At 42.3% G+C, this 27,234-nt stretch overlaps 3 protein-coding genes across 5 annotated transcripts; 2 read left to right on the forward strand and 1 right to left on the reverse strand.

Moving 5' to 3' along the window:
- The first annotated feature begins 1,178 nt into the window (after window positions 1-1,178).
- LOC124861868 (protein PXR1-like) lies at window positions 1,179-3,499 on the forward strand. Its single transcript, XM_047355819.1, has 2 exons — window positions 1,179-1,536; window positions 3,194-3,499. The coding sequence occupies exons 1-2, from the start codon at window positions 1,324-1,326 to the stop codon at window positions 3,332-3,334; spliced, it is 354 nt and encodes a 117-aa protein (XP_047211775.1). The 5' UTR covers window positions 1,179-1,323; the 3' UTR covers window positions 3,335-3,499.
- Window positions 3,500-5,530: 2,031 nt separating this feature from the next.
- On the forward strand, window positions 5,531-15,291 carry LOC124861142 (solute carrier family 22 member 13). 3 transcript variants are annotated; one of them, XM_047354663.1, is made up of 10 exons: window positions 5,531-6,189; window positions 7,196-7,289; window positions 7,424-7,578; window positions 9,209-9,377; window positions 9,471-9,573; window positions 9,651-9,796; window positions 12,497-12,708; window positions 13,221-13,329; window positions 14,463-14,714; window positions 14,805-15,291. In XM_047354663.1, the coding sequence occupies exons 1-10, from the start codon at window positions 5,955-5,957 to the stop codon at window positions 14,884-14,886; spliced, it is 1,557 nt and encodes a 518-aa protein (XP_047210619.1). In that variant the 5' UTR covers window positions 5,531-5,954; the 3' UTR covers window positions 14,887-15,291. The 3 variants fall into 3 exon arrangements, with proteins under 3 accessions (XP_047210619.1, XP_047210618.1, XP_047210620.1); XM_047354662.1 differs by having other exon boundaries at window positions 5,532-6,189; window positions 14,790-15,291; XM_047354664.1 differs by having other exon boundaries at window positions 6,054-6,189; window positions 7,192-7,289; window positions 14,790-15,291.
- Window positions 15,292-15,379: 88 nt separating this feature from the next.
- On the reverse strand, window positions 15,380-24,801 carry sh3yl1 (SH3 and SYLF domain containing 1). The gene is made up of 12 exons (XM_047354665.1): window positions 24,650-24,801; window positions 22,870-22,977; window positions 22,681-22,794; window positions 22,015-22,079; window positions 21,824-21,936; window positions 20,398-20,526; window positions 20,179-20,323; window positions 19,955-20,033; window positions 19,818-19,871; window positions 16,812-16,844; window positions 16,556-16,588; window positions 15,380-16,301 (listed from the first exon to the last, which is right to left on the reverse strand). Coding segments are annotated over exons 1-12 (1,092 nt in total). The 5' UTR covers window positions 24,651-24,801; the 3' UTR covers window positions 15,380-16,083.
- Between the last annotated feature and the right edge of the window lie 2,433 nt (window positions 24,802-27,234).

A 27,234-nucleotide genomic window follows, 5' to 3' on the forward strand; every position in this document is an offset into this window, starting at 1 on the left:
GCTATGGATGTATTTTAAGACCGAACCTGAAACACTCTGCTTCCTTGTGTGACATCGTGGGAAAATCAAAAGAAATCAGCTAAAATGTCAGCAGAGAACTGTGGACCTCCAAAACTCTGGTTCAACCCTGGTCCAGTTTCCAGATGCGTCAAGGTTCTACATTCATCTGCTTATCAAACAATCCTATGCAAGAACATACAGAGTGGGAATGTCCAGACATCACATGGTTCAGGAAGGAGACCGGTTCTGTGTCCAAGATAAATAAATGCGTGAATCCACCTTGTGAAGAAGCTAGTTGAAGCTGGAGACCTTTATTATTCACAAAGAAACAAGTTCTCTACCAACATGGGCTGAAAAGCTACTCAGAAAGCCATTATTTCACGTTGGATTACTGTTCATGGATACAGTCAGGGAGAATGACCCTAATTTTAGGAGATATGTAGGAGGGACTGGTGCTCTTCAAAAAATAGATGGCCTAAACAAAGTAGTTAGAACTTGGGCACAAATGAAGAAAGACCTCAAGCATACATATTAAAAAGGCCATGTGTCTTTTATGCAGTGTATGTGGATGTAGAGAAGCTCAGGACCAACAAAAAGCCACCGAAGGTCTAACTTCAGACCAGGGTGTCATAGGTCAAGACCAGGTTAAATAAATCAGCCCAGGGTAATACGAACAAAGCCTTGATGCTTCTCCTTTCATGTCCTGTGAAGCACTTTGGATTGACCGATGAATGGATGATGCTATATAAATAAACTTAATAAAGAGGATGGAGAAGGTCAAGGTCCCAACCAGCAGGTCCCAGATCAAGACCCAGATCTAAGTCCAGGCCAAAAGAGACAAGGTGAAAACTAACATCCAGGTAAAAGTTAAGAAATTAGATCCTGTTTGATGTCAGACGTGAAACCAACAAGTCCAAGGAAAACTTCTTTAAATGACAATGAAAATACTTCAGCACATGAGCCCTAGCATGAGTAAAGGTCACGTTCACAGTCATGTGTTTTAGGTTTCTACATTAATTTCTAGATATGAGAACCTTTCCAGTTTCTCTTTCACTTCTTTTTATAGTAGGTTTTCATGTTTGACTCTTCTGAGGGTTTCAGTGTTTATTCTTCAAACAACCTGCTGCACAACTATGAGTTCCTCTGGAACCCCAAACTCTTCACATTCCTCTGTAATCTGATGTTTTCCAGTGTTTTATGTCAAAGCTCAGTTTCCTGTGTCCGCAGGGAGCTTCAGGCCACTAATAAAGTTTGACTCCTCCTCGTTTCAAAGTTCTCTCAGTCTGGAAACAGGAGTGAAATAATCAAAGAGAGGAGCGAGGGATGGGAGCACAGGAACAAGAGGAGGCTGAAGCTCCCTTAGAAGGGAAGAAGCAACAGAAAACCTCCAAAGAAGTTTATTTCTGCGTCCTCCCTGATAAATACGAACCCCTGATAGAGGAGTCGGAGGAGCGAGATGAGACAGAAGAGGAGAGGAGGAGGAGAAAGGAGGAGAAGAAGAGAAAGAGGAAGAAGAGGTGCAAGAAATGTAGGAAGGTAAGACAGGATGATGACTTATGACCTGGAGAGGTGTGGTCAGACATTCTTCCTCTACTTTTTTGCTCTGAGCAAATGACATTTAATGACAATTCATGACATGAACAACATTTAATTTAAAAAACTGCTCATGTTCCTTTATATAAAATACCTGAGAAAAGATCCTAAAAACTGGTCTATTTATTCTAAAATTACATTTAATAAATTACGAAACAATCTGCAGCAAAATTGTCCAAAAATAAAGATAAAAATGTAAAAATGAAAATAAAAGTAAAATGAACCAAAACCAAATATTTGACATAAACATAATCAAAATAAAATGGTTCTGAAGCTTGTAGATGTGTTATCTGTTACCTGATAGAACATGTTTCTACATGTATATAAATGATCCAGAACACAGATTTTTACACATTAAATCCTGCTTGTTGACATTCCAACAGCCTTCTAGCTGCAGCTGTAAAACATTGACTAAGCACTGCAATCCTGACCTTTGACCCCATCTGTTTGAGCAGATACAACAATAATGTCCTGCCTGCACACCAAACCACATACAGATAAGCAGACAGTCTCAATCATGACAAGACAATTTTTAAATTTAAAGGAATGTCCCCGTTCAGACCCAGAGTTTAACTCTAGAACAAGTCGGTCCGATTCTGTTGATTCTGGGACTGACTTCACATGTTCACTGGAGTTTCCACAGCTGGTTCCTTCCACATATTTATGTTTCACTTGTGCACTTCATACTGCAGAGGAGAAACATTTAATGTATGGTTTATCACCATACATCCTTCAGAAGGTAAAAAGAAATCGTTTTCTTCAGATGCAGTACTGGACAGCACCACTGGGTGTCTTAATAACACACCCACCATCCATCTATCCATCCATCCATCTCTGTGAAGAGTCACTGGTGCCTATCTCCAGGTTCATTGGGCCAGAGGCAGGGTCCACCCTGGACAGGTCTCCAGTGCATTACATGACAACACAGAGACACACAGGGCTAACAACCATGTAGAGACACATACCTGAGGGCAGTTTAGAGAGACTAATCAACCTAACAGTCAAATTGAATTTATGCAACTGAGAAATGACAGCCGCAGCCTGACATCAGTGTTGCTGCGTGATCTGCCGGCTCTGAATGTGAAGAAGTGTTTCCCACACATCATTATTGTATCATTGGTTCTGGTTAATGTGCAAATGGACTGCACTTCCTCATTCAACCTTCACGTCTCTGTGTCCACCTTCCTCTTTCTAGAGGATACACCAAAATATAGTATAAAATAGGATCACTTCTGGATCTAAAAAAAGCGACACACATGAATAATCAAATAGACGTTCACAATGATGCTAACATTGCAACTACATCTTTGTTTAAACAGAGCTCTGCAGGAGCCATTGATACATTGCTTTGAACTGGGGATCTAAGGTTTAAAACTTGCAGCATTTAAATGCAACTTCTGTCCAAACTGGAGAACAGAATTAGAAAAATGTCACATGGGGGTTGAGAGAAGGCAAATATAAAATCTCACTGTGTCTTTCTGCACGGTTCTGAAGAATTAAGTTTCAGGTACTTTCCCCTAGCCTACTAATATAGGGTCCAGGAAGGGGAGGAACCTGGCAAAAAAAGGTTCACTAACCTTCTTCTTCTTGTGTGGTGCAGAACATTTGTAAGGTCCTTCGATTCAGCTGGCGCTGCCTCCTGGCTGGCATGCAGAGCATGGCGTCCACCTACTCCACGCCGCTCTCTGCCGTGCCCACAGTGATTATGGAGATGAAGCAACCCAGCGGCAGCATGGCATGATGGGACGCTGACCAGGAGTCAGCGGGACACCTGGAGTTTACCTGGGAATTTAATGTGTTTGCTTTGTGTTGTGTGTTTTATTTGTTTGTTAAATATGAACTGTGTGTTAGATATTCTTTCCTGAGGAAAACTTTACTGATGTATTAAATAAAGTTTTGAAGTAGATGGTTTTCTGTCCTTCTCTTAATGATGTGTGAATACAATGAAAAAAGCTTCTTTAACTCTACCAACCTGTCATTGTGTTGGCGTTTGTTCTGTCTTTACTTTTTCCTTCAACTCCACCCAGTTTTCCTTCTGCATCATTATTTTTTTTTAAAGTTTATTTATATAGCGGCAATTCACAACTCATGTCGTCTCAAGGCACTTCACAACAGTCAGGTACTTACATTCCAATTAATCCTAATCATTGAACAGTTCAGTCAGATTAAGTTATTCACTCAAATTGGATAAAAGGTTTTTCTATCTAAGGAAACCCAGCAGATTGCATCGAGTCAGAGATCTGTAGCATTCCCTCCTCCTGGATGAGCATGTAGAGACAGTGGACAGTCACTGGCGTTAACTTTGCAGCAATCCCTCATACTGAGCATGCATGTAGCGACAGTGGAGAAGAAAAACTCCCTTTTAACAGGAAGAAACCTCCAGCAGAACCAGTCTCAGTGTGAGCGGCCATCTGCCACGTCTGACTGGGGGTTTGAGAGAACAGAGCAGAGACACAAAGAGAACAAAGAAGCACTGATCCAGGAGTACTTTCTATGGGAAGGAAAAGTAAATGTTAATGGATGTAGCTCCTTTAGTCGTTTCACCTAGAAAGAAAGAACAGATAAACTCTGAGCCAGTTTTCAAATCTCTCTTCTTCATCCTGTCACTTTCCTCCTTAAATGCTCCATCCCTTTCCTCACTTCCATTTTTCTTTTATCTTCTTTATTTCCATGGCCCAGTTTTAGCCTTCCTTAAAACATTCTTTCATTCAGTTTTTCATCACCTCACTCTTTATTTTCTACTCTTGTCTTTCCTCTTATGTCCTTGCCTTCTTTCCCTGTTTACATCTTTTTATCTATTCTTGGTCTGTAAAATGCCTTCTCTTTTCTTTGGCCTTTATTTTGAGATCTCATTTGCCTTTCTTTCCTCCTTCAAGTGTTAAACTTGATTATTATCTCTTAATATAATTTCCTTTCTCCCTGTTTACAATCATACTTTGCAAACTTTATTATATTGCAAAGTCTGTGACCCTCTATTTCCTCCCCACCTATCTTCAACATGTTTTACCTTCACTACCAGTGATCTTTAGTGTCTTCTGTTTTTGCAAACCCAACCTCGGCAACCATTGACAGATATACTCCAGAGTCCAGAAGCTCTAGACAAATTTGGACACACTTCAGTTTATATGTATATCAGTTTTGGGGAAGTGAATAGTTTGATTTACAAGTAGCTAGCATGTTTATCAGGCGGTTTCTGGAGCATCCAACTGTCAGGCAGAAAATCTTGGCTCTTTGGACCAAATTCTGGCTGTCCCTGAGTCAATAGCTATTCGTATTTTTGGGTCGGTCTCTACGAGCTTTGCACATTTACAGTCATTAATCTCAGCAAAACAGCTCCAGATCAGGCAGACTACATGGAGAGCAACTATGAACATAATTTTTTACTTTTGCGTCAGATTCTCCATTGGACTTAGGTCTGGGCTTTGACTAGGCTATTCAATTACAGGAATATGCTTTGATTTAAACCACATGTGTCAAACTCTAGTCCTCATGCTGGTGTCCTGCAGCTTTTAGAAGTGTCTCTGCTTCAGTACACCTGTATTTGAATCATTGGGTCATTATCAAAACTCTTTAAATCCATTTGATTCAGGTGTGTTTGACCAGGGACACATCTAATAGCTACAGGATACTAGCCCTCGAGGACAGGAGTGTGACACCCCTAAACCCACCTGTGGCTCTGGCTGTATGCATAGAGACATTGTCCTGCTGGGAGGTGAACCTCTGACCAAATTCCAGGTTATTTGCAGCCTCCAACAGATATCCCTTCCAGTTACCCTCTATTTAACTCCATCCATCCTACCAACTCTGACTAGGTCCCACAGCATGATGCTGCCACCTTCATGTTGCATCGTGGAGGATTGTTCTTGCAGGGTGCTGTGAAAAAGAGGTGACTTTATTTCATTGAGGTAAATAAAATAGACCAGCCTTTTAGATTTTTATTTTTAAAAGATGTTGGAAACTAATTATCGCTTTCTTCCTACAGCACCAGTAATCTCTACTCTGTGGTCTGTCTCCGACCACTGCTGTGGTCCGAGGCTGAGTTTACGCTCAACTTTCCTATGCAGTGCGCAGAGGTGACCACCAGGTGCCGCTGTTTCACTCCGCTACAACCACCGCTCTCCTCCAGGACCATGTGCGGGAATGAAGGCGGGGAGGGTGTGGTTAGAAGTTGGCTGTAAATCTGACCCGCCTGCTGGCCTTCAGCCCGGAGGCTCAATAACTGTCCTGTGACAGCAGCAGCTGTTCACAGAACCATGCAGCTGCAGCAGCGGATCAAAACACCATGAGCAGCTTCTGAAAACTTCTCTGAACTCCGATCTGACCCAGCCGAAGGTTCCGGGTGATCCAGGAGAACCGCACCCATGTCACCGCTGCAGCTCTCCGTCTACTGGCGGCTCTCCCTCCTCTTCTTTTTCAAGCCTTTCGTTTTCTTTCTCGACATTTTTACGGTCGCTATCGCTGCCAGAACGTGTCGCCATGACAACGACACCGACGCCACCGCGTCCTGGCTCGGGACGTTTCCGCCCAGCGCAGACAGCAACCAATCGCAGCACGGGGAAGTTTCGGAGGTGATCGCTGATTGGTGGACGGATAAATGTAAGGAAGGATTGAGTGAGAATGATTTCAAAGTTTTTATAATATTTATATTTTATACACGTCACGATCAGCGTGTTTATATCCACGCATTTGTGTCTGCAGTCTGTTAGTGACTGATTCAAAGAAAACTATTAAACCTCTCAAACATGATAAGTTCCTTTAGGATTTTAATGCACAAACAACTGAACCAGCATCATCTTTAATAATCCAGTACACAATTGATGGTGTCCACATTAAACTCTGTTAATATGCAGCTCTAGATTAACTGCTTTTGATTAAAACCAAACTTCAACATTTTTGTGTTTGACTTGTTCCTGACACATGGCAGGAGGCTTTGGACCGACATGTGGCCAGTCCCCGTCCGGGTCATCTTTGGGTCATATGTGGGTCATCTATCACTGCAGTACTTCTAGGAACTCTGAGCAGCTCTATTACAGCTGAGTTTAGAGCCTGTGTAACTTTATATATTAGCTTTTATTGTTAACTGATGATTAACGTTTAAATAGCTGTACAGATATGATGTAAAACTACTTTTAGCATCTCTTTCATACCAAAAAGAAGTAAGATGACTGATCTAGTAGAAAACTCATGACGAAGACCACAGCTCTTGTTTTCTGCTAACTCACGCTGTTCTATCTGGTCAGAACAAACGCTCTAAGGTGACCCCCAACCTGTGCAGGTCCATTTCAGCAACATACAAGGGATTTGTTCTCAAGGCGTCGGCTGGCTCACTGAGTTTTGGACTTTACCCGACTAACTTGGCATCTTGATACCTTTTACATAACTTTGTAGATTTTCACATGAATTGTTAAGCTCAGAGTGAGGACCTAACCCCATGAAATATTGATGTCTTTTGCAGAAATCTAACCTCAGGTTCACCTCTAATGATTTCACTCTCTGACCTTTCATAACTCCTACATAAAACACTGTGGACACATTCAGCCACTTCAGTCATGCATTAGTAACATATCTGTGTCTCTTCTGGATGTCCACATGTGTCAGTCAGTGTGCAGCTGGACAGACTGGTTGTCTTATGGTCAGACGGTCTACATGGTGGGACTGCTGCTAGGATCTGTGGTGGGAGGAGCTATTTCAGACAGGTACACACACACACACACACACACACATGGACACCCAGATGCCATCAGCATATCACCTCAGTTTCTAACCAGCAGGAAGTGAAGCTTTGCTCACACAGATGCCAACACTGACCTTGTCAGGGTTTTCTCTGCAGGTACGGGAAGCGCCCGGTGCTGCTGGTATGCGCGTGCGTGCAGGCCTTCTGCGGCCTGGTGCCCGCTGTTTATCCTCAGCCGCTCCTCTTCCTCGCCATCCGCTGCCTGACAGCGGTTTGCTGCTGTTGCATCCACATCTGCGCCTTCAGCCTTGGTAACACCACCCAACATACATCTGTAACATCCTAAAGATATTTTAGTGGTTATTTAGTCAAGAAGTTGCTGTTCAAGTTTATTAGATTAGATCAGTAGTGACACTGGATAAAAAAAGCAAAACACTCTGCTCTCCAGCACCTTTGCACATGCACCAGGACCCTTTAACATCGCCACAGCAATAATAAAACACCACGTTCTTGCTACATCTGTTGACGTTCACCCGCTATTGGAGAGCAAGTTGCAAACGAGTCGTGCAAATTGCTGGATTAGCAGCTTTATAGGCACCTGTGCCCCATGACTCTCTCCAATTAGGAATTCAATTTAGGCTCAAACAAATTCCAGGTATTCATCCATTTTTCTGCACATAGTGGATGCATCATAAGAAACCTAATGCATGAATGAGCAGAACATGCAAACTCAACAGAAAATATCCCATGCTGCTCAATGAACCCCTGACCTTTTGCTGTGAGGCAACAGCGCCGACCAACAAGCTGCTGTCGTGCCTCATTTCAAGTTTGTCATGATGTACTGAAGACTGGAGTGGGAGCTGGATAAAGTAATCTGGACTTCCTCTGGAGTAATGAGAGTGCTGCTCTGATCTGTTGTTAGGAAGAAGACGCTGAGCCAAAAAGGGAAAGCTCTGATTAACAGGTCCATCTACATCTCACTCCTCCGCTGAGATATGACATATGGATCATAACTGAAAGAACCAGATCCTGGACACTAGCAGCTGAAATGATCTTATTGATTTAGAGGGGATCTCACAGCAGAACCACTACTCCTCCACATCCAAGGGAGTCTGCCTCACTGGTTCATTGATCTGATTTTGTGTTTGGCTTCTTTTTGACCCTTTCAGGCATTCCCCTCTGGGAAGAGACCTTGGGGCCCAAAGGATTTTATACCTTCTCCAACCCAGGAACACTTCAAGATCCTAAATAAATGTGCTTGGAAGGGATGAGCTGAGTAGGACTGATTCCTGAACCAATTAACGTTCCAGCTTAATCTCTGGAAATTGATAGCTGGAAAGATGCTCATCATTCTGGAATGTCATGGTACTACCATCCCTTCATACTAGGCTGTCTCAGTGCTGGCTCTCATTTGTCAAACTACTAAAGTTCTCTCTTGACAAGGATGACCTTCTTTACCCTTCTCTCCACAGGGAATACCTCCTCTTCAAACACATTTATCCCACTTACATACCATTCTACCTGCTCTACATGCACTTTGACCTTTAGAAAGATTTGGTATTTAAGGGTTGCTGTTTTCAGTGAATGTTTATGTCATCCTTCTAGTTCTTGTTGTTCCACTGGGGAAAGCAATGCTGTAGATGATTAAATGTGGATGGAGGACTGCATGTGTTCTCTACCTTTAACTGTGAAAGAAATGGTTGCCCTCTTCAAATGGTGAAGCTCTCCCTGGTCTACATGAAGCTCGGTTATAAAGGATTTATCAAGAGTAAACCTTGGGCTGCAGCAGACTGTAGACTTGGTGTATTAGATCGGGGTGGGAGTCACTGATAGCACTCACATGTTTCTGATAGAGTCCTCCTGACTAGGCTGAGTTGTTTAAGCAGTCTCTTTAGAGTTCAGACTTTGAGTCCGTTCCCCTGCTGTGTGTTTGTTCGGCAGCTGTAGAGTGGACCCTCCCGGCTGCTCGGCTCTGGCCGCCGGCTTTCCTGCCATTCTGCTTCAGCTTGGGGACAATGGGTGGAGCTCCCTTGGCCTGGCTAAGCCCCACCTGGACATACCTGCACCTATCACTGGCCCTGCCACAGATCGTCTGTCTGCCTCTCTACCTGTATGCCCGCACACCCTTATCTTCTCCTATCTCCTCCTGTCTTTTAGCATGTTTATTAAGATGGCTTTTTAATGTTTTTTTCTCTGTTTCCAGATCGATCCCAGAGTCTCCCCGCTGGCTGCTGTTACGACGGAGAAAGGATGTTTTAGAGAGTTACCATGGCAACAGCCCTGCAGATAAGAAGTGTTTGGACCTGGTAAAACCCTGCCTGGTTTTAAAATATGAGTCCGTATATGTTACTCGCTATGGTTAAACTCTTGTGTTTACGTACAGCTGTTGGACTCAGCTTGGTCCGAACTGCAGAACGCCGCTGAAGCGAAGACGCAAACGGCAGGTAGTGGAGGCCACACCCCCAGTGACATCACCCACCTGAGGCACCCCACTATCCTCCTGCGGCTATTCATCATGAGCTACCTGAGGTACAGCACCTGCTTCGTCTTCAGGACAGGAGGTGTACAGGAAATACAACAACTTTGGTGCAACAGGTCTTGATAAAGTTTTAATAAGTTATGATCTCATGGTGTTGGACAGTAGCCTCAGATGACCCGAGGCTCAAAGTTAAACTAATAATGCAACATAAGCAGTCAGAGGAGAGGATAAGGATTATATCATATGTGAACTTTGACTCTTCTTTGTCAAAACATCTGAAAACCACATGAAAAAGCAACTTGAAACTGTCCGTCCCAAAGCTGCACCCATCAGCTGCCAAGAGCGTCTTTTATGCAACACTGTAGTTGTGTAACTCAGCTGTTATTATTAACTGGTGCTCAGAAGTGGACTGGAACACAAAAACACAAACTGAGAAATGGCACTGTGCAAACTTTCTGATTTATTAAAGAAGTTAGTGTAACCTTCACTGAAACAGAGCAACTGAGGTCTAAACCGAAACTAAGTTCCTTCATCTGCAGCAAACCGATGTTTAGTTGGAACTAAGGAAGCAAACCAGAGTTTCTGCAACCAAAACCGCACTTTTCAAATATCTGACTTGTTCTCATGGAAAACCAGAAGGAATGGCCAAAATATTGGATGAAGGTTGTTTGAAAGAAGATACATGATGCACAGCCAACAGTGGAGCTGGAGATACTTTTTACTGTATTTTGTTTTCTGTCATCCTTCCTGTCTTACTAGCAGGTTTAGTTGTAAAAAAAATGCATCTTTAAAAAATAAAACAGTTATCAGCCCCTTTTGGGAATTACGGGGTTCAGAACCACAGCCCTATAAAAGTGAAATGTCAGTCCAAAGGTTGGAAACACCAGCACCTGGGGATTTTATTACTGTGATTAACGGCAACAAAAACTTATCAAGAAATTACAAATTAGACCAATGTCCTGACTGATTCCTGATAATCCACTGATCACTATTATCCTGACAAAAACTTGTCTTAATAACAGTAAAGATCCAGACTCTAAAAACAAACCTTACACGAATAAATACTGACTGCAGGTTGGCCTCATATTGCTGACAGGCTGTCTATGTATATTTATCTGTTAGTTTTGTTTAGCTCTTGCTAGACGACTCAGTTCCTCTCGTTTTCCAGCTCCAACAATAGTTGCTGAGGAAAAGAGACGGGATTCGTTAAATCAATAGACTGATATGTAAAGATAAAAAGCTATTACTTTGTGTGGTCTGAATGATAGTTTGTAACAAAACATGAGAAACAGACCAATAGTTTGTATAGATTTCTATAAAACTATAAATGTGATTTGGGTTTCAGGTTGCTCTCTTTGAGGGGTTTGAGTGTCTCAGTGGTCCTAGACGCTATGTTGACCAGGGTAGGTTTTTACCCCTAGTAGGGTCTCCAGTGGTAAACTGGTTCTGGTGAGAGTCCAGAACCAAAGACTCTTATCATGACCACTGGATCAGAGGACATAGTTATATTTTATGGATGTGTGTCCCCCGAAGCCTCATGCTGGAGCCAGTTTCTGGGTTAGAGGTCATTGGTGAGTTCCTGTGAAGCAGGCCTTTTCCAAAGGGTCCAGCCCACATGAACTAGATAGAACCAAGGAGTGGGTGCAGTGTGGAGCAGACAACAGTCAGAGGTCCATTCTGTCCCTGTACAACTGGAGTTGTGCAAGTAATAAGTCAGTCTCAGACCAATCATTCTTTTTATGGACATTATTTCTAGGTGGAGCTGTGGGCCAAATGATTTCCAGTTGTTGTTGTTGATGTTTAAGGGAAGACCTCTAGCAGCCACTGAAGCAGCTGAGCAGATAAGTCTGGGATGAGGACTGGCAACTCTAAGTATGAGGCCATCGCAAACGACCAGAGGAGGATGGATTACCACTTTCAGGTCTAGAGTGAGGAGGCTTAAGCACCTTAGCATCTTTTTGTTAGTGGAGATAGAACGGAGGAGATTAAAAGGCAGATTGTGTGCTGGTGTTAAAGCAGGACTGAGGTCAAAGGGGAAACTTGGAGTTTAAAAATGGATGAGAGGAAATAGTGGCAGAATTAGTGAAACCAAACGTCACAGATGACTTTAGTCTGCAGGATGGCTGCACTCAGACTAGCAGATGAAGCAACTTGGAGAAGAGCTATTGTTTCTCTGCATGGAAAAAGTCAGCAGAGGTGGTTTGGTGATCCGGTAAAGATACCTTCTGCATGCACTTTTAGGAGGACTTTTAGGTCTCCCACCTTAAAGAGGCCTTGAGGCAGACCCCAAACTCTCCATCTTTTATTTGCTTTTGAGGCATGGCTGCATTTAAAAAAGACGCCATTACTGCAACACCATCCTTCATCAACTTTTACTTAGTGTAAATCTCAGGGATTTATTTTGAAACGTTATTATGCTAAACAAAAGTTGCAAATAGATTCTTAAAACATTTTACTTGATGAACAAGAAAAGCGTATTTTCTGATAACAGATTTGGGAAATTCTGATAAAGCACCAACAGATTCCATCTTACCAGAAGTGATATATATATATCTTGACACATCAGTGGACCTCTGGAATATTTAACTTCATTTATTTCCTCCAGTGAGTCGATGTTTAATGAGTCTTTATGAAACAGCAAAGCAATTAAAGGAGCTCTTTTCATGTTTACTAATTTAGTCATGTCACCTAGAACTATGGGTTTTAATGTTTGAGAAGCACTTAGTCCAGTTTCTCCTCTCACTCCGCAGTGCTGCTACAGCCTTGACGTACTATGGGATTTGCCTGAACATCGGCTCATTTGGCGTCGGCGTTTACGCCGCTCAGTTCTTCTCCGGTCTGTCAGAGGCTCCCTGTCTGCTTGTCCCTTTGGTTCGGATGGGGCGCCGGCTGATCTGCACGTTGGCTTTATTGCTGAGCGGAACCGCCTGCTTTATGTCATTACTGCTGTCCAGATACGACGGTGAGCAGCATAAGAACCAGAAAACAATGTAAAGCTGTAGCTCACCGTTTTTAGACTGAACCATTATAATCTTTTAATAATAAATATAAAACCTTTCATTTCATTTAAGTATTGTTTCTTGACCTGCTAATGTACTAGTTTCAACGTTTAACTAGAATTAGAATTTACAGGGTATTTTTCTTTGTTTTTACCCTAAGTGATCCTTAATTAGAACTGGTTTGGTGGGGTGTTTCATTCATTTTCACAGGGTTCTGGACGGGTCACTGATCATGTTATGTAGAATAACTTGTGCAATGACCTCCGTATTTGCAAATACCTGCAATAATTGTCACTTTAGCACAATAACCACTATTTATTGTACATAAGTTATTTTATTCTATTATTTCAACTTGTTTTTGCACATTTTCCTAACTATCTACTTGTGTGTTCCTAAGAGGTGCTGTAACAAGTTTTTTTCTTTACTGTAAGATCAATAAAGTCTATCTTTCTATCTATATTCCCTGTGCTTGCAGGAACCCCGGCGCTGGTCATGAGTCTGGCCCTGCTGGGAAAACTCTGCATCCTGACTGCAACCTTCATCTCCGTTCTGTACTGCATCGAGCTGTTTCCTACCGTAGTCAGGTAATAAAAACATTTCTTCACCATGGATTGTTTCTATCATGATGAAAGTCCCACTTTCTGTCAGATGATATCAACAAAGGATTTTTAACAGAGAAACGTTGTGTTTGGGTCGACACTATCATGAGGAACACAAACATTTGGCCAAAAGATGAGTCGAAGTATAAAGTTTGGTCAAACCGTGAAGCAAACCTGAAGACCATAGCCTCAAGAGGACTGCAAGGCAATCTGCAGATAACGTCTGACACCACTCACAGATGTATCGAGGACATGGACTACGACGGTCCAGTTCCTCATGAAGCAGAGTCTGGCATAACTTACCTGGGCTCAGGAGAAACAGAACTAGGCTGTTGCTCAACAGTCCAAAGTTCTCTTTAGATGAAGGTAAATCCTGCATTTCATTTGGAAATCAAGGTCCCAGAGTCTGGAGTAAGAGTGGAGGCACAAATCCACACAGCTTGAAAGTTTGATTCGGTGAAGTCAGTGATGGTTTGAGGTGCCTTGTCATCTACTGGTTCTGGTCCACTGGGTTTTCTGAATTGAACAGTCAACACAACCATCTTCCAGGAAGTTCTAGAGCACTTCATGCTTCCTTCTTCTGACAAGAATAATGGAGATGCCTATATCATTTTCCAGCAGGACTTGGTACCGGCTCACAAAGCCAAAGGTACCAAAAGCTGGTCCAATGACCATGATGTTACTGTGCTTGATTGGACAGTAAACTGGCCTGACCAGAACCTCACAGAGAATCTATGGAGTACTGACAAAAGTAAGATGAGACACACCAGACCCAACAATGCAGATGACCTGAAAACCACTATCAAAGCAACCTGGGCTTCCTGAACACCTCAGCAGAACCACAGGCTGAGCTCCTCCATGCTACACCGCATTGATGCAGTAATTCATGTAAAAGGAGCCCCAACCATCTCCGTAAAATAAAATGTTTTTAATTGGTCTGTTCTAATATTCTAGTTTTCTGGAGAAACATTATTGTAGGTTTACATTCACTTTATTAAGCAGAGTTACAGGAATCATCCTTTGCGGAATAAATCAGTGAGTTTACCATTTTAATTGACTTACTGATGCAACTGTGTAGCTGTGTTCCTGCACACTAACAGCTGGTTGTTCCAATCCAGGCAGCGCTGCATCTCTCTGGTCAACCTGTCCTACCGGCTCGGCTCTCTGGTCACCACCTTCCTCCCTCCCAGCCCCACTGGAGCCATCTCATTGGCTGCCATGGTGGTGTACAGCAGCGGACCAATCATAGGCTGCGGTCTGTGCCTTCTGCTGCCAGAAACCAGCGGGGTGCCACTTCCTGACTCCCTGGAAGACTGCAACAGGCAGCCTAAGACCCAACCAGCCAGCATGGACGCCCTCTGGAGGCCAAGGTGAGAACAGATCCAGTTTTAAGGACAAAGTGACTGATTGTTATTAACAGCCTGTTACATTATGACTATTGTCAGGAATTTTCTGAGCAGCCAAACAGAGACAGAGATCCCCCTGCCAGAGAAGGTGGTCATCCAGACGCCAAACACACCGTTTCTACAGCAGCAGCAATAAGCTTTCATTCACCAAAGAGTCAAAGGAGAACAAACCTGTTGGATTCTACTTCAGACTGCGAGGACCTCTGTCGCTCTGATGGTTCAGTTCATCTCAGGGAGGTGTGGGAAGACATCTGTTAACTTTTTGTTTGTTTGGGGGTTTTATGCATTTGTTGTTTGTAAAACAGAAATTTAACTCCTGGTACGTTCACAGCTGCAGATTTAAAACTTTTTTTTTTTTCTGGAATTTCATTTAAATCACATTTCTGTATTTGTGAATATCTAAGGCTTAAGTCCAATAGTTACAGCGTCCTCTGCAGGATAGACATGGAATTGCAGTTGTACATAACATGTCAGCTTGTTTTTCCCAGATTATTTCATTTTGTACCAAGATGAACAGGAATAATAAACCCGATTTTATTGTTTCTGTTTCACAATTCTTACCGATTCAACTTTCTGAAGCATTTATCAAACATGATTAACAGAAGCAGCAAAATTAACCTTCAACTTTCTCAGTTTAAAAAGTTTTTATTCACAACTCGCCATGCATGAAACCAACACCACACACATGTTCTGTGTTTGTATAAAATATAGTTTAGTCCTCATTAGTGCAGAAACTGTAACAGACCGTAAAACAACCCATGGGGTGAAGATGACGTCTCCACCAACTAAACATGTTCATGTCAGATCATCTAAGTGAGGTCAGAATTTAAACCGCCGAGCCCCGGGAGTTTTATTTTGAAGGGAAAAGAAACAGGAAATACAGCCCTCAGCTGTAATACTTGGAAAAAACACAACCAACCAGAAGTAGTGAGTCTGTTAACAGTTTCTAGCTGTAGTCTTCACTTAAATCTTAATATTATCATTAGTATTTAAAGTAAAACCTAAAGAATCAATTAATGTCAGCTGGTGGAAAAGTTAGGTATGTTATACGAGTTAAATCAACTGCAATGTTCAAATTTTCACTAACTAATCCAGGTGAGAAGTTAAAGAAAATCCCCAAAGTTCCACTAATTATATTAAACTCTGTTTTACGTGTCAAATCACCCAAAAAATATTGAACCAAGGCTAAAAAGTGTATTAATTTGCTTATTTATAAAAAAAATCCTTCATCATAAAAGTTTAAAAAAATTTGAATGACTTGTCAGAACCTGTAGTTTTTGTTCGCTTGACCTTTCCACTTATCTATCATCAATCCAACCACCAGGGGGCGACATCAGTAAGTAACAAAGTTGGCAGGAAATATCCCAACGCGCCCGTCATCCAGTTGTCCCTCCCACCAGTCGTACTGGGAATCGGTCTTGGTGATGACGGTGATTTGGTCCCCGGGGACAAAGCTCAGGTCACCGGGCTCCTGCCCTGTGAAGGGGTGGGTTGCCGTGACGACCAGAGAGCCAGTGGCTCCGCCCCTTGATGCTGAGGACACTCCTGCATCTACGCAAAAAAAAAAAAATGGTTAAAGTACATTTTTACATAAAAGACTTAATGTAACTTCATTATGGAACAATAACCTGTAATACCCCTACTGAGCTAAACAGACTGTTTTATTAAAGCACATTTTATGGTATTTTTAAAAACCTTTGTTATAAAATAGGAAAGTAACAAATTGGAAAGGTTTTACAGATTTTCTGTTTAAACAGTTAATGTGGTTTGGAACGTGACAAATAAGGTAAAAATAAAATCTGTACCATAAGTTGGAGGGTCGACGGATTCCAACTGAGCTGGAAGAGTGAAAACATGGAGACAGGGATTATTTTCCAGCGAATAATTATGGCTTTCAATATGATCTGGTGCGGTAAAGTAGTCAAATTACCCAGAAATGTTTACAATTTGTCACGTTTACATTTAAAGCAGCTATGGAGAAACATTCTCAGAAAAAAAAATGGTAATTTTATTAAAGAGTAAAAGATGATTTTTCATCTAAATACGTTTAAATATTGGTACCGTAGCTCGGAGGATCCCAGGAGGCGAACTGATCTGAAACACAGAAGACAAACAGGGATTCACAATTCAGGAGTTTTCTTTAAATACTTGACCGGGGTTTTAAAAACAGCGATTCAAACAAGATGTAAAGTCAGGAATCACAAGATAAAGTTTCATACAAATGAAATAAAGCTGATTTTCCGTGCTTTCCGTTACATAATGTTAAAACCTGCAACTAAATACTTGCATTCCTCAGGCAGTGTTCCAACACTTCTTCAGCGTATAAATCCACACTTGTCCACATTTAAAATTTCAAAGATTTATTTATTTATTTATGAGTTTCAGTGAACAAAACACCTGCCTGGGTTTTATTATCTCCATCTGCTATAAATCATAAAACTGCAGCATGTTGTGGTTTATTTATTAAAGAAAATTTGAAGTTTCATTGGATGTTTAAAGCCTGAACCGGACCCAGTTTTAAAAGCACAAACAGAACTGCTCTAAACTCTGATCTAAGGTCTGTAAACTGGTCCTTCATGGATAATTTTAAACGATCGTTTCTATGGATTCTCTCACACAGCAACTCTGAAACTATAGCCAATAAACTCCATTTTATTTCATGTCTGAATTAATCTTTGTCCATTTACTTATGTTGGACCACTTGTTGCTGAATATTGGACTACTGGCACAGACACCAGGCCTCCTGATGCTTGCGGCCATTTTGTATCCCGGACAGTCCGCGCCTCCATATCCCGTCGGACATGGTGGCTGACGTCACAGGACGCTATATAGGAAGGCGGACATTTTTAAAACTCGCTTTCCAGCTGGCAATCTTGACGGGGTCGCCACGCAACTGGAGCGTCCTTGGAAGTAACAGAGATCCCACGTGAACTTCAGTTATTTTCTCTCTCTCGTTGGCCAACGAACAATTCATAACTGAGGTTTTTGGACTAAGAAGGCCAGAGATTTCACTTTGCCGATCGAAGACGTGAGTTAACACGTAACTAAAACACGGAGTTCGAGGAAACGAACCGCCATCGTGTTTCATCCCTAGTCGACTGCTGATGGTCAGATCCTATTTTTTTTCCTTTTCGTCGAAAAGACCAAAGGACGGGACTGACCGCTCTCTTGGAGTGTAACTGCGGACGCGCAACAACGCTTCAAACCCCCCTTTTTCCCCTCTTACTCGCTGACCCAGAAGAAACTTCAACAAGTAAAACCCATCTTTTATTTTATCTTTTATTTCTTTATTAGAAGGCCTGGGCAGGGTCAGAGGTTGTAGAAGCGATCAGAATCGCTGGTTAGGATCTCATGTGTTCTGAATAATATGTGCATGTAACCTTGTTTATTGAAACTTTGATGTGTTATGTTGATATCGGGATCCACCGCGGTCCTAGAGCTGCTTGTGTTTACTATCTGAGAGTCAACGCGGGTGCGTTGTAAGACTGGACTGTTAAACGACCTCATGGTAAAATTCTCCATTTCCCCTTTGTCTTCAATCTCACTGTGCTAGCTTGCCGCCAAAAGTTAGAATCCTTTGTGCTCAGGAGTTAGGGGGGAAGTTTTATGATCAGAAGATCATAAAGGACAGTCGAAGCTGCGCTCCAACTCCCCCCCACTCGCCACCACACCACTTTTCATATTCTCATTTTCCTTCTTCTGTTTTGCCATAAACTGCTGGTTGATTCAATACATACCCACTGCCGTTTGTTGAATTTTGCTTAGTTAGATGTGTTACCCCTGTGTTTGTAGAATTTTGCATGTTGAGTAGGTGAAAATTAATAAATATTCACATAGATAAAGAGAGAGCGTTTTGTGTTCATTGTGTGCGAAAGTGATTCGTCAGTCAAAATAAGGTTAACGTTCCACACGTTTCGGCAGAAACGGTCGATTAAACAGTAACATCTCCGGTAATAGTTATTAATTATTACTGAGTATTTAACGGTTGTAATTGTCAGAGGCGTTGAGCCGCAATTACAACACCAGAAACATCTCTGGTCTCGATTCATAAATGAGGATTTTGGTTAAGAAATTGATTTTGTCAGGTTATGATTTGTAATTATAATTATTGATCAAGATTAATCAATCAATAATCATAAACCCAACACTTAAAAGTAGTTAAATCATATATCAGACAAAAGAAACAGACAAAACTGAGAAATAAATGATAGAAAACAATAATTACATAGATTTCATAGCAGTAAAAAACCAAACTGATTTATAATTTTGGCAAAAACAAAACTGAAAACATTGAAATTCAAAGTCAAACAGGCATAAATTAAAACAACCTGTACTGTTTAGAAATGCAGATTTTAAATCTTTTAAACGTTAATGACTTAAATTAAGTCTTAATTTAATTCACGTTTATTTAATGTACAAAGTTTTGCGTCACTCAGCAGGTATAACTGCAGGACTGTGTTGTAAACACTAGAGGGAGCCACAGCCTGAAATGGCTCTTCAATCATTTCATCAGAGGACATCCAACTGCCCTGCAGAACCTCAATCCAACTTCAGGCCCGTTTCCCCCCTGGGGTTTACTAATTTAGCCCCATAAGAAACCGTTTATCATTCTCACCTCAGTGTCTAGAACACAGGGTTCTAAATGAGTGAATGTGTCGGTACCGGCTGTTGGATCAATGTCACGGGCCAATACCAAACCCAAACACATTGTTTGTGTGAGTCTGTCACCAATTTGTTTCCAGAGCATCCATCACATCCCCAGTAACAAACCATTGTCCTGAACCGCCGCATATTAAAACATTTCTAAGTAGAGAAGAGTTTCTGTTCAATTATGGAGAGAAATAATCATTAAAATGTTAAAATCTTATTTAGCAGTTAATTTAAACCTGATATGCATTAATTGTGGTTCTAATCCGCTTTTAGGCCACAGACGTGTATGAGATTATGACTCCTGATCAAACTAAAATAACAGGTGGTAAAACTAAGGCGTGCAGCGATACCCAACCTGACCCAAAACCCGGAATCTGCTTCTCAGAACAGCACTGGAAACACAAAGAAACAACTCACCTGATGTTTCAGACTTGTAGACAGAAACGCTTGGGTAGAGCCTATTTTTCTTCTCTGCTCAAACACACAAACACTGAGATAAAACACACTGCAAGCAGACGCCTACAGAAACCAACTGGCACGCTCTGGGGGTTTACCGGAATTGGCCGTTTGCTGCTGGTAGCTGCTTTGGGCTTTCTTCTGGGATGGAGCTGGAGGTCTGGATGGAGGAACTGACTGCAGACACACAAACACACAGAATCTTAAAAGAATCGGAAGAAGGACCAAAGTCAGACAGGAAGCCCTTGGACCACCACCCAATCTAAAATTTAAAATGACCAAATGTGTTGCACTGTTTTAGCCCGGCCCTTTGGAACAGTACCTTAGCTCGCATGTTCTTTTTAGTCCAGTCAGCGGTGTAGGCCTCAGTGTACTCGTCCAGGATGTGGTAAAGGTCGCAGAACTCTGATGGAGGCTCAACGTCACCATTCAAAATACACGAAGCCCGGATCTCTTGACCATAGAACCTGCAAAGGAACCGTTCAGTGAAAGGGAAACATGCAAGAACATCCAGCGAGTGGACGGCTGAGGTTCTTCATACTTGCGGTTGGTCTCCTTGCGTTCAATCAGGTAGGATCCCTCCAGAGAAATCCCTGCAAACAGACCTCTGGATCTGCAGTAGGTGAAGACGGCAGCCGTGCTGCGCAGGGCGACGTCAGCCTCCAGGTTCCTGGAATACACACTCCTGATTAAAACCCTTCACTGTGACTCACTGACCATCAGCGGCTCAATGAGTGGTGGCAAAATGCAGCGGGGGGTCGATGGGATAAGCGTCCACAGTGATGTGGACAATGGATTATAATCCAATCCACACCTGGGGGGAATAAGATGTGGCTAACGACCGAAGAATGAGATCAATAATAAAACTGGCTGAAAGGTGGCTGAACTCCCCCTCACCGATAGGATGAGGAGCAGAGGGGGTTTGGACACCTGGTAAAAACACCTTCTGGATGCCTTCCTGAGGACATGTTTCTGGCATCTCCCACACGGTGAACACAAAACAGAACCAGAACTCTCGCTGGAGAGCCTACAGCTCAGGACTGGTTTGGAAATGTCATGGCATAACCGGTTATTTTATCTGTGCTCCTCAGGCACAGGAGCATTTAGGAAAGCAACGAGTGGGTCATAAAACAACCAGCATCCCAGACAGAGATGGATAACAACGAATGACGCAGATTAGTCTAATCATTACCAACAAAGAAATTAATAATGAAAACAGTGCAAATAATTTAAAGTCAGATTAGATGGAGTGTCCATAACAACTTCTATCTCTATTGTTAACATGTACATGATTGATCTAGACTGTTCCTTAGTAGACCTGGCTGTTTAAGGTCATTCTGCAGGAAGATCCATCCTAGTCTCAAGTCTCATCCAGCCTTTAACACTGTGGTGTCCAGAGTCAGTCCTCAACGGCCAGCGTCCTGCATGTTTGAGATGTTTCTCTGGTTCAGCACACCTGATTCAAAGAACTGCAGAACTTCACGGCATGCTGAGGAGGAAACTAAGCCTGGTGTGTTCCAGCAGGAACACAAACATATGGGACGCCTGGCCTTGAAGGTAGGTTGTTTTCCAGAATCCAAGATAAGAGAACCAGAAGAAAGAGACACCAAGTGGCTGCCAGAAATAATTACAAACAGAAATCTGAGCAGAGGACCGGTTCAAAACCAGGTCTGGTTTAGTTGTCTGTCTGCAGCTTAATTAGTGAAAAGGCAGCTGAGTCAGACCCCTGGCCACGCCCTCAAACGCACAAGCCAACAAGTTCACGTTAAAACCTGTCGAGCCACCCTGAGACAACGCTGACCTTATTCTAAAATTATCCCCACTGTCACAAATCAAAGCCAAAGTAAATCACAGCTGATGATGTTGATTTTATTTGCTTCGGCTTCAGGCCTGAAAACACAAACTCATCCAGCTTATTAGAGGCAATTAAGCAGCAGACAGACAGAAGGAAGGTGGCAGGATCTCACCTGCCCATGGGTCCCACGGCGACGGTGCAGTTGCCACCCAGGGTCAGGTTGCCACCCTTCGTGAACGCCTCGATCGCTCTCCGCTGGTTCAGGATGATCACCAGGTCCGACACCTGAACACAACACGGTGCATTCAAGGGACCATTCACTATGACACAGAAACTGAGATGACTAGGTTTTGTATGACTCACCTCCACACCGAGCTCAAAGCCTCCACCAAGACCAGCTATGCCAAGAGCTGAAGGTGCCGACCAACCTGAACCCAAAAAACTCGTTACGGTTGAGGTGACTGGTTAAGGCGATGCCTGCTAACATTTTTACATAACTGCTCAGAAGAACTGGTTTGTTTCGATGTGGAGAAGTGCTCCTCAAATGAAAAATATCCACAAAACCTAAAAAAGGCCCTGAAGGAGCAGCTCAGTGTGGCGTGTTCCCCTCCAGCCAGGACAAACTCCAGAACCCTGTGATAATCTACATGAGACACTGAGGGTCAGAGGACGTCAGACTGCACCGGGAACGGGACCATCTGTTGTCATGGCAACGCAAAGAATCACACAGCTAAACAGACAGCAAAGTCACTGTGGGTTTTCACCCACTGGGTGCTGAATGTGAAGGTTTCTACAGGACAAGACAGCAGATGACACAAGGAGATGATACAGGATGAGCAGCTTAGACGCCATGTCCACACCACGACGAGCTGGGATGAAAGGACGAAGACGAGACGGTCATCACAAAGACTGGACAATGGCGTCAAGGAGACAAAATGACTAACAAGACAAGAGGTTGTGGAAGGAGCTTTGGTTCTGTTCTGAATCCTACAGAGAAACGTCGTTTCAAGAAACAAACTGAGGTCTTACGTCTGTCGGCGAGTCTGGCGATGACAATCCCACTGCCTCCTCTGGCGGTGACCATGAAGCCTGCCTTGATGACTGAGATGATGGCCAAACCTTCAGCCTTCGCTATAATATGAGCTGAAACACAGAAAACACACATGTACCCAAAGCTTCGTTGACAGAGGGATGATCTACAGCAGGGATGCTCGTTACCAGGGATAAGTTTGTCCGGTCCGGTCCGGTTAGAGATTTGAGTGAACTCTCTCAGGATCTTGGCGGCTTTCTTGGCCTCGGACTTCAGGTTGGACGGGATGGGATTCACTGAAGACATGAACATCATGGAGCTTAAAAATGGCACATTTACACCTCACCCAGTCAACCCTGGAGCTAAAGAAAGAACCCAGCCAACATGTGCACACTGAGCCTTATGTGGGTTCTGTTCAGGCTGGAAGGGTGCCTAATGGGACTGGGTTTAAAAGGAGCTTCCTGAAAGGACCCACTTGACAAAATACAACCCAACTAGTAGTTATTGGGGGTTCTGAAATAAATAAAGAGAACCAGGAACACATCTCTGATCCATAATGGTCCCACTTGGTTCCCAGAATTGTTCTGCATCCAGCCCATCCAGGTAATTCAGTTGCTGTTCAGGGCCACTGTTCAGTCCATTTCCCACTCAAAGGGGCCCAGCAGGTCAACCACCCTTGACATATAGCCAGGTTTACAATGGAATATTCATATGTTGGAATGGCCTAGTCAAAGTCCAGACCTAAATCCAACAGATAAAATGTGGCAAGATCTGAACATGCATGTCCACAGATGTTCTCCACCCCATCTGACTGAGGTTAAGCTGTTTTAGGGAGAAGATTCGTCGAGTCTTTCAGTCTGTAGATGTTCATAGCTTGTTGAGGTGAACCTCAAAAGACCCACAGCTGGACCTGCAGAAGAATGTGCTTCTTTAAGCATGGAACACATCTGCATGCCACACCTTTCAGATTTGATTTTTTTTTTATGATTAAAGGGATCATTGTCCCTCCTCTTCACATATATGCACCGCTGTGTTGCTCTGTCACATAAAGACCCAATGAAATACCTGATCTAATTATCAGAACCCGAGGCATTTCATATTTGAAATGTGTTCAGTTTACTGCTGAAAAAGTCAAAATCTAAATCTAATTACGATTTATTGATCATAAACGGATGATCCAAATTCTGCTCCAGTCCTGTTTTAAACTGCGTGTTAACAGTCTGACTGTAGCCGCCAACGAACCGACAGGCTGATCACATTCCTGCTGCAGCAGCACATTCCTGACCCGGTGACACAGCAGCTTACAGGTCCTCCAGAACATCTTACCACCCCACAAAAAGACCCGGTACTTTATACACGTTTCATGATCACTACTGACTCCTATAGTCACCTTAAAGGGTCCAACATACGACAGAAGAGAAAAATCTGCACTAAAATTGTATTTTTACAAAACACCAAATAAATAAATGAAACAGAAGAACTTTTAATAATAAATAAAAGTAGGTTTGTTTTATTCCTAGAAGCAGCTGAAACTGCTGAAAATGTCAACAAGAAAAGGCAAAAAGCTAAATAATAGAGAACAGATCATAAAAATGTTGAGCTCAGTCAGATTGTTTTGTTGCCAGGCAGAACATTAGTGTCCAACATTAAATCTGTTTGTTTTGGTTTGGTTTCATTTGGACCACCTGGGGGTTCATCTTGCGCCCGTTTGAAGGGCCATGAACCTGCGGTTGGACACCATCTGGGTGTCGACCAGAACACGATGAAGTCTGATCCTTCCAGTACATTTTGTTTATAAACCGGAGCAGCAGGTCTGTGGCAGCAGAACTGCCAAGTGTGAAGGAGAAGACGCAGAGCCTGGAAAATGGAAGTGAAGACAACAAACCGACCAGAAACAGCAGAACAGAACCAGAGGAGGACAGACACTGTCCTCAGATTAAAGGAGACACTTTCTCTACATTAACTTACTTATCTTTCTTCTTCTGGGGAGGCTTTAACTGGCGACAGGTGACCTGACGAGGTGTCTCCTCCTTTCTCTTCCGACCTGTCAGTCGGAAGCTGCGCAACGATTACGTCAGCGCAAAGAGACGCACCTGGGCAGGTGGAAGCTGTTGGGTTATGGCGTTATGTTAGACAGGTTCACGTGCACGTTCCCGTTCCTCCGGCCGCGCATCCACGTGGTGCGTTCACGCTACGTCAGCACCTGTTTGCCCTCCGTTTGGTTCCTCTGGCTGACAAGCGTGACCTTTCATTTATTTATATGGACTAAAAGAAAGGCTAAGGTATAATAATAATAATATGTTTTATCAAACATACACATATTCTAAAATAAAATTATAAATTGTTTATTTCTGGATATATTTATGTAGTAATAATAATAATAATTGGCATAACATTTAATCAATTTAAATTATAAGCTCACAAACTGCTAAATAAATCACAATAAAAAAAGATAGATTTAGATTTTATTAAAACCATTTAATTTCCCCACAGATAAAATTAAAAACAAAGTATTAAATTTAAATTGTGCAAAACTTTTTCACATGATCTACATATCAACATAGCTCCCTTATAAATGACTCTGTAAGGTGATCAACCTGTATCTACAGATGATATTTTTATCTCTTTTTCTTTTAAATCGTTACTTTCTGCAGGCGGCATAATAACCAAAACTACAATGAGATCAAACATGGCAGCTGGTGAAGCTTCAGTTTACAGATGCTGGGTGTATCTGCTTTCTGATGAACCCTACACCATTATACGTGTAATAACACTTTGTTACTGTGCAGTGGTTTATTAGCACATTTTTCAAACATCCACTCAATTGTCTTTGTTTTTCTATGCATTCATTTCTTTATTATTTGGCAGATTTTGTCAACAATCTGTGATCATTTGGTGATTTAATTGTGATTTTTGTTTTAGTTCTTTTAAGTTCTTAAGTTGTCTTTCTAGCTGTTGTTAGAATTAAAGCTGTGTTTTGAGTTATAATCACTGTGGAAATGATTCCTATTGTGCCCAAACCATATTAAAAATAATATGGTTTAATATTGATACTGTTTTTAAAAGAAAAAAAAAAAATCAGATCCAAGGATATATTTTTTAGTTAATTTAAAATGTTTAAAAATGTCTGTATATTTATACATTTATCCACACATTTCACTTTTAAACTTGTGAAAATTTTATCTTCATTTAATGATTGACCTTTTTTCATAGTCAATGCATATTTTGGATGTTTTGTTTAGTAGACAGCATTACAAACAACATGGAGAGAACAAAATACCCCCCAAAAAATAGAGAGATTAAAATATGAGCTGCTTTGATGGGAGAAATGTTTGAATTTGGTAGCTGCTTTCTCGTCTTCTGACAGCAGATGTCCTCAGGAGGGTAGGAGCTCCATCTTGTCCTGCAGGGTGAGGCAGCTGCTGGTGATGTTAGAAGTACTGCTGGAAAGAGAAGGTGCAGGGAGGAACGGGTGGAGGCTGCTGGAGTAGAGCTACAGATGGTGGATGAGGTCAGGAACCTGGGGTCGTCCGTAGCAGCAGGTGGTGCACAGCAGACGTGAAGAAGAGGCAGCGTGGAGAGGATGGGGGCGATTGGCACAGGTGATCAAAGACAGAGGGATACCTGCAGGAGAATCATGTGCAAAGGATGGATGAGGATCGGTTGGATGCAGGATGTTGGAATTAGTTGCCAGGGAGGAAGACCAGAGTGAAGGACCGTGTGGTGTGGTGAAGGAAGCAGGTAGATCTTTACCAGAGATGCGATTCCTCTCAACTTCACTCATTTCCAAAACATCTCAGACTTTTAACTGAAAATCCTTTAGTGTTCCTGCTTTTGCTTGAAAGGTGCACAGAGACTTCTTTGTTTTAGGATTCTAGGACATCTACAGCAGTAACTTTTCCAAGCTGATCCTGTAACTACAGCAAACTGCTGGAGCTGCTGCTGTGAGAGGACATCAGGCGTTTTTTTTGTTGTTTTTTTTTGCCTGGCAGTGAATATTTTTAATATGAAAAATAAATAAAAGCTATTTTTTATTCATTCATGTCATTTTGATGACAGAAAGGAAAATCAGACATGTTTAAGGTAGTCTCTAATATTTAGAAATGAAGCTCTCTGATTTTTTTTTTTTTTTTTTGTGAAAACCACTTCATGATGTGATTTATAATATTTTCTGACACATTTTTTCAATGTTGAGGTATAAATAAATTCACATGTTTTTTGCAGCAATTTGGACAATGCTAAAAACTGACAGAAAGTGAAGCTAAAGAATCGTGCAGAGGTGGCTGAATTTCAGAAGAGATTTCAGGTTTTTAATGATCCACATTTCCTCCTGCTCCTCTCATTTTTTTCTCCTCGTCTATTTCCGATCAACCTCCTCGTGTTTTTATAATTTGCCACGGTTCCTCCTCTTTAAATAGCCTGCAGGATAAACAGCCCTCTGCCGGCAGCCATCAGTCTCTCTAACGTGTTTCCATTCAGAATGTATCTGTGTGAGACCACCCAAACTCCACAGACCCGTCCAGGCCTCCCCACTCCCACTCAGAGTCCTCTAT

The sequence above is a fragment of the Girardinichthys multiradiatus genome, chromosome 24 (genome assembly GCF_021462225.1).
Source record: "Girardinichthys multiradiatus isolate DD_20200921_A chromosome 24, DD_fGirMul_XY1, whole genome shotgun sequence".
Lineage (NCBI taxonomy): Eukaryota > Metazoa > Chordata > Actinopteri > Cyprinodontiformes > Goodeidae > Girardinichthys > Girardinichthys multiradiatus.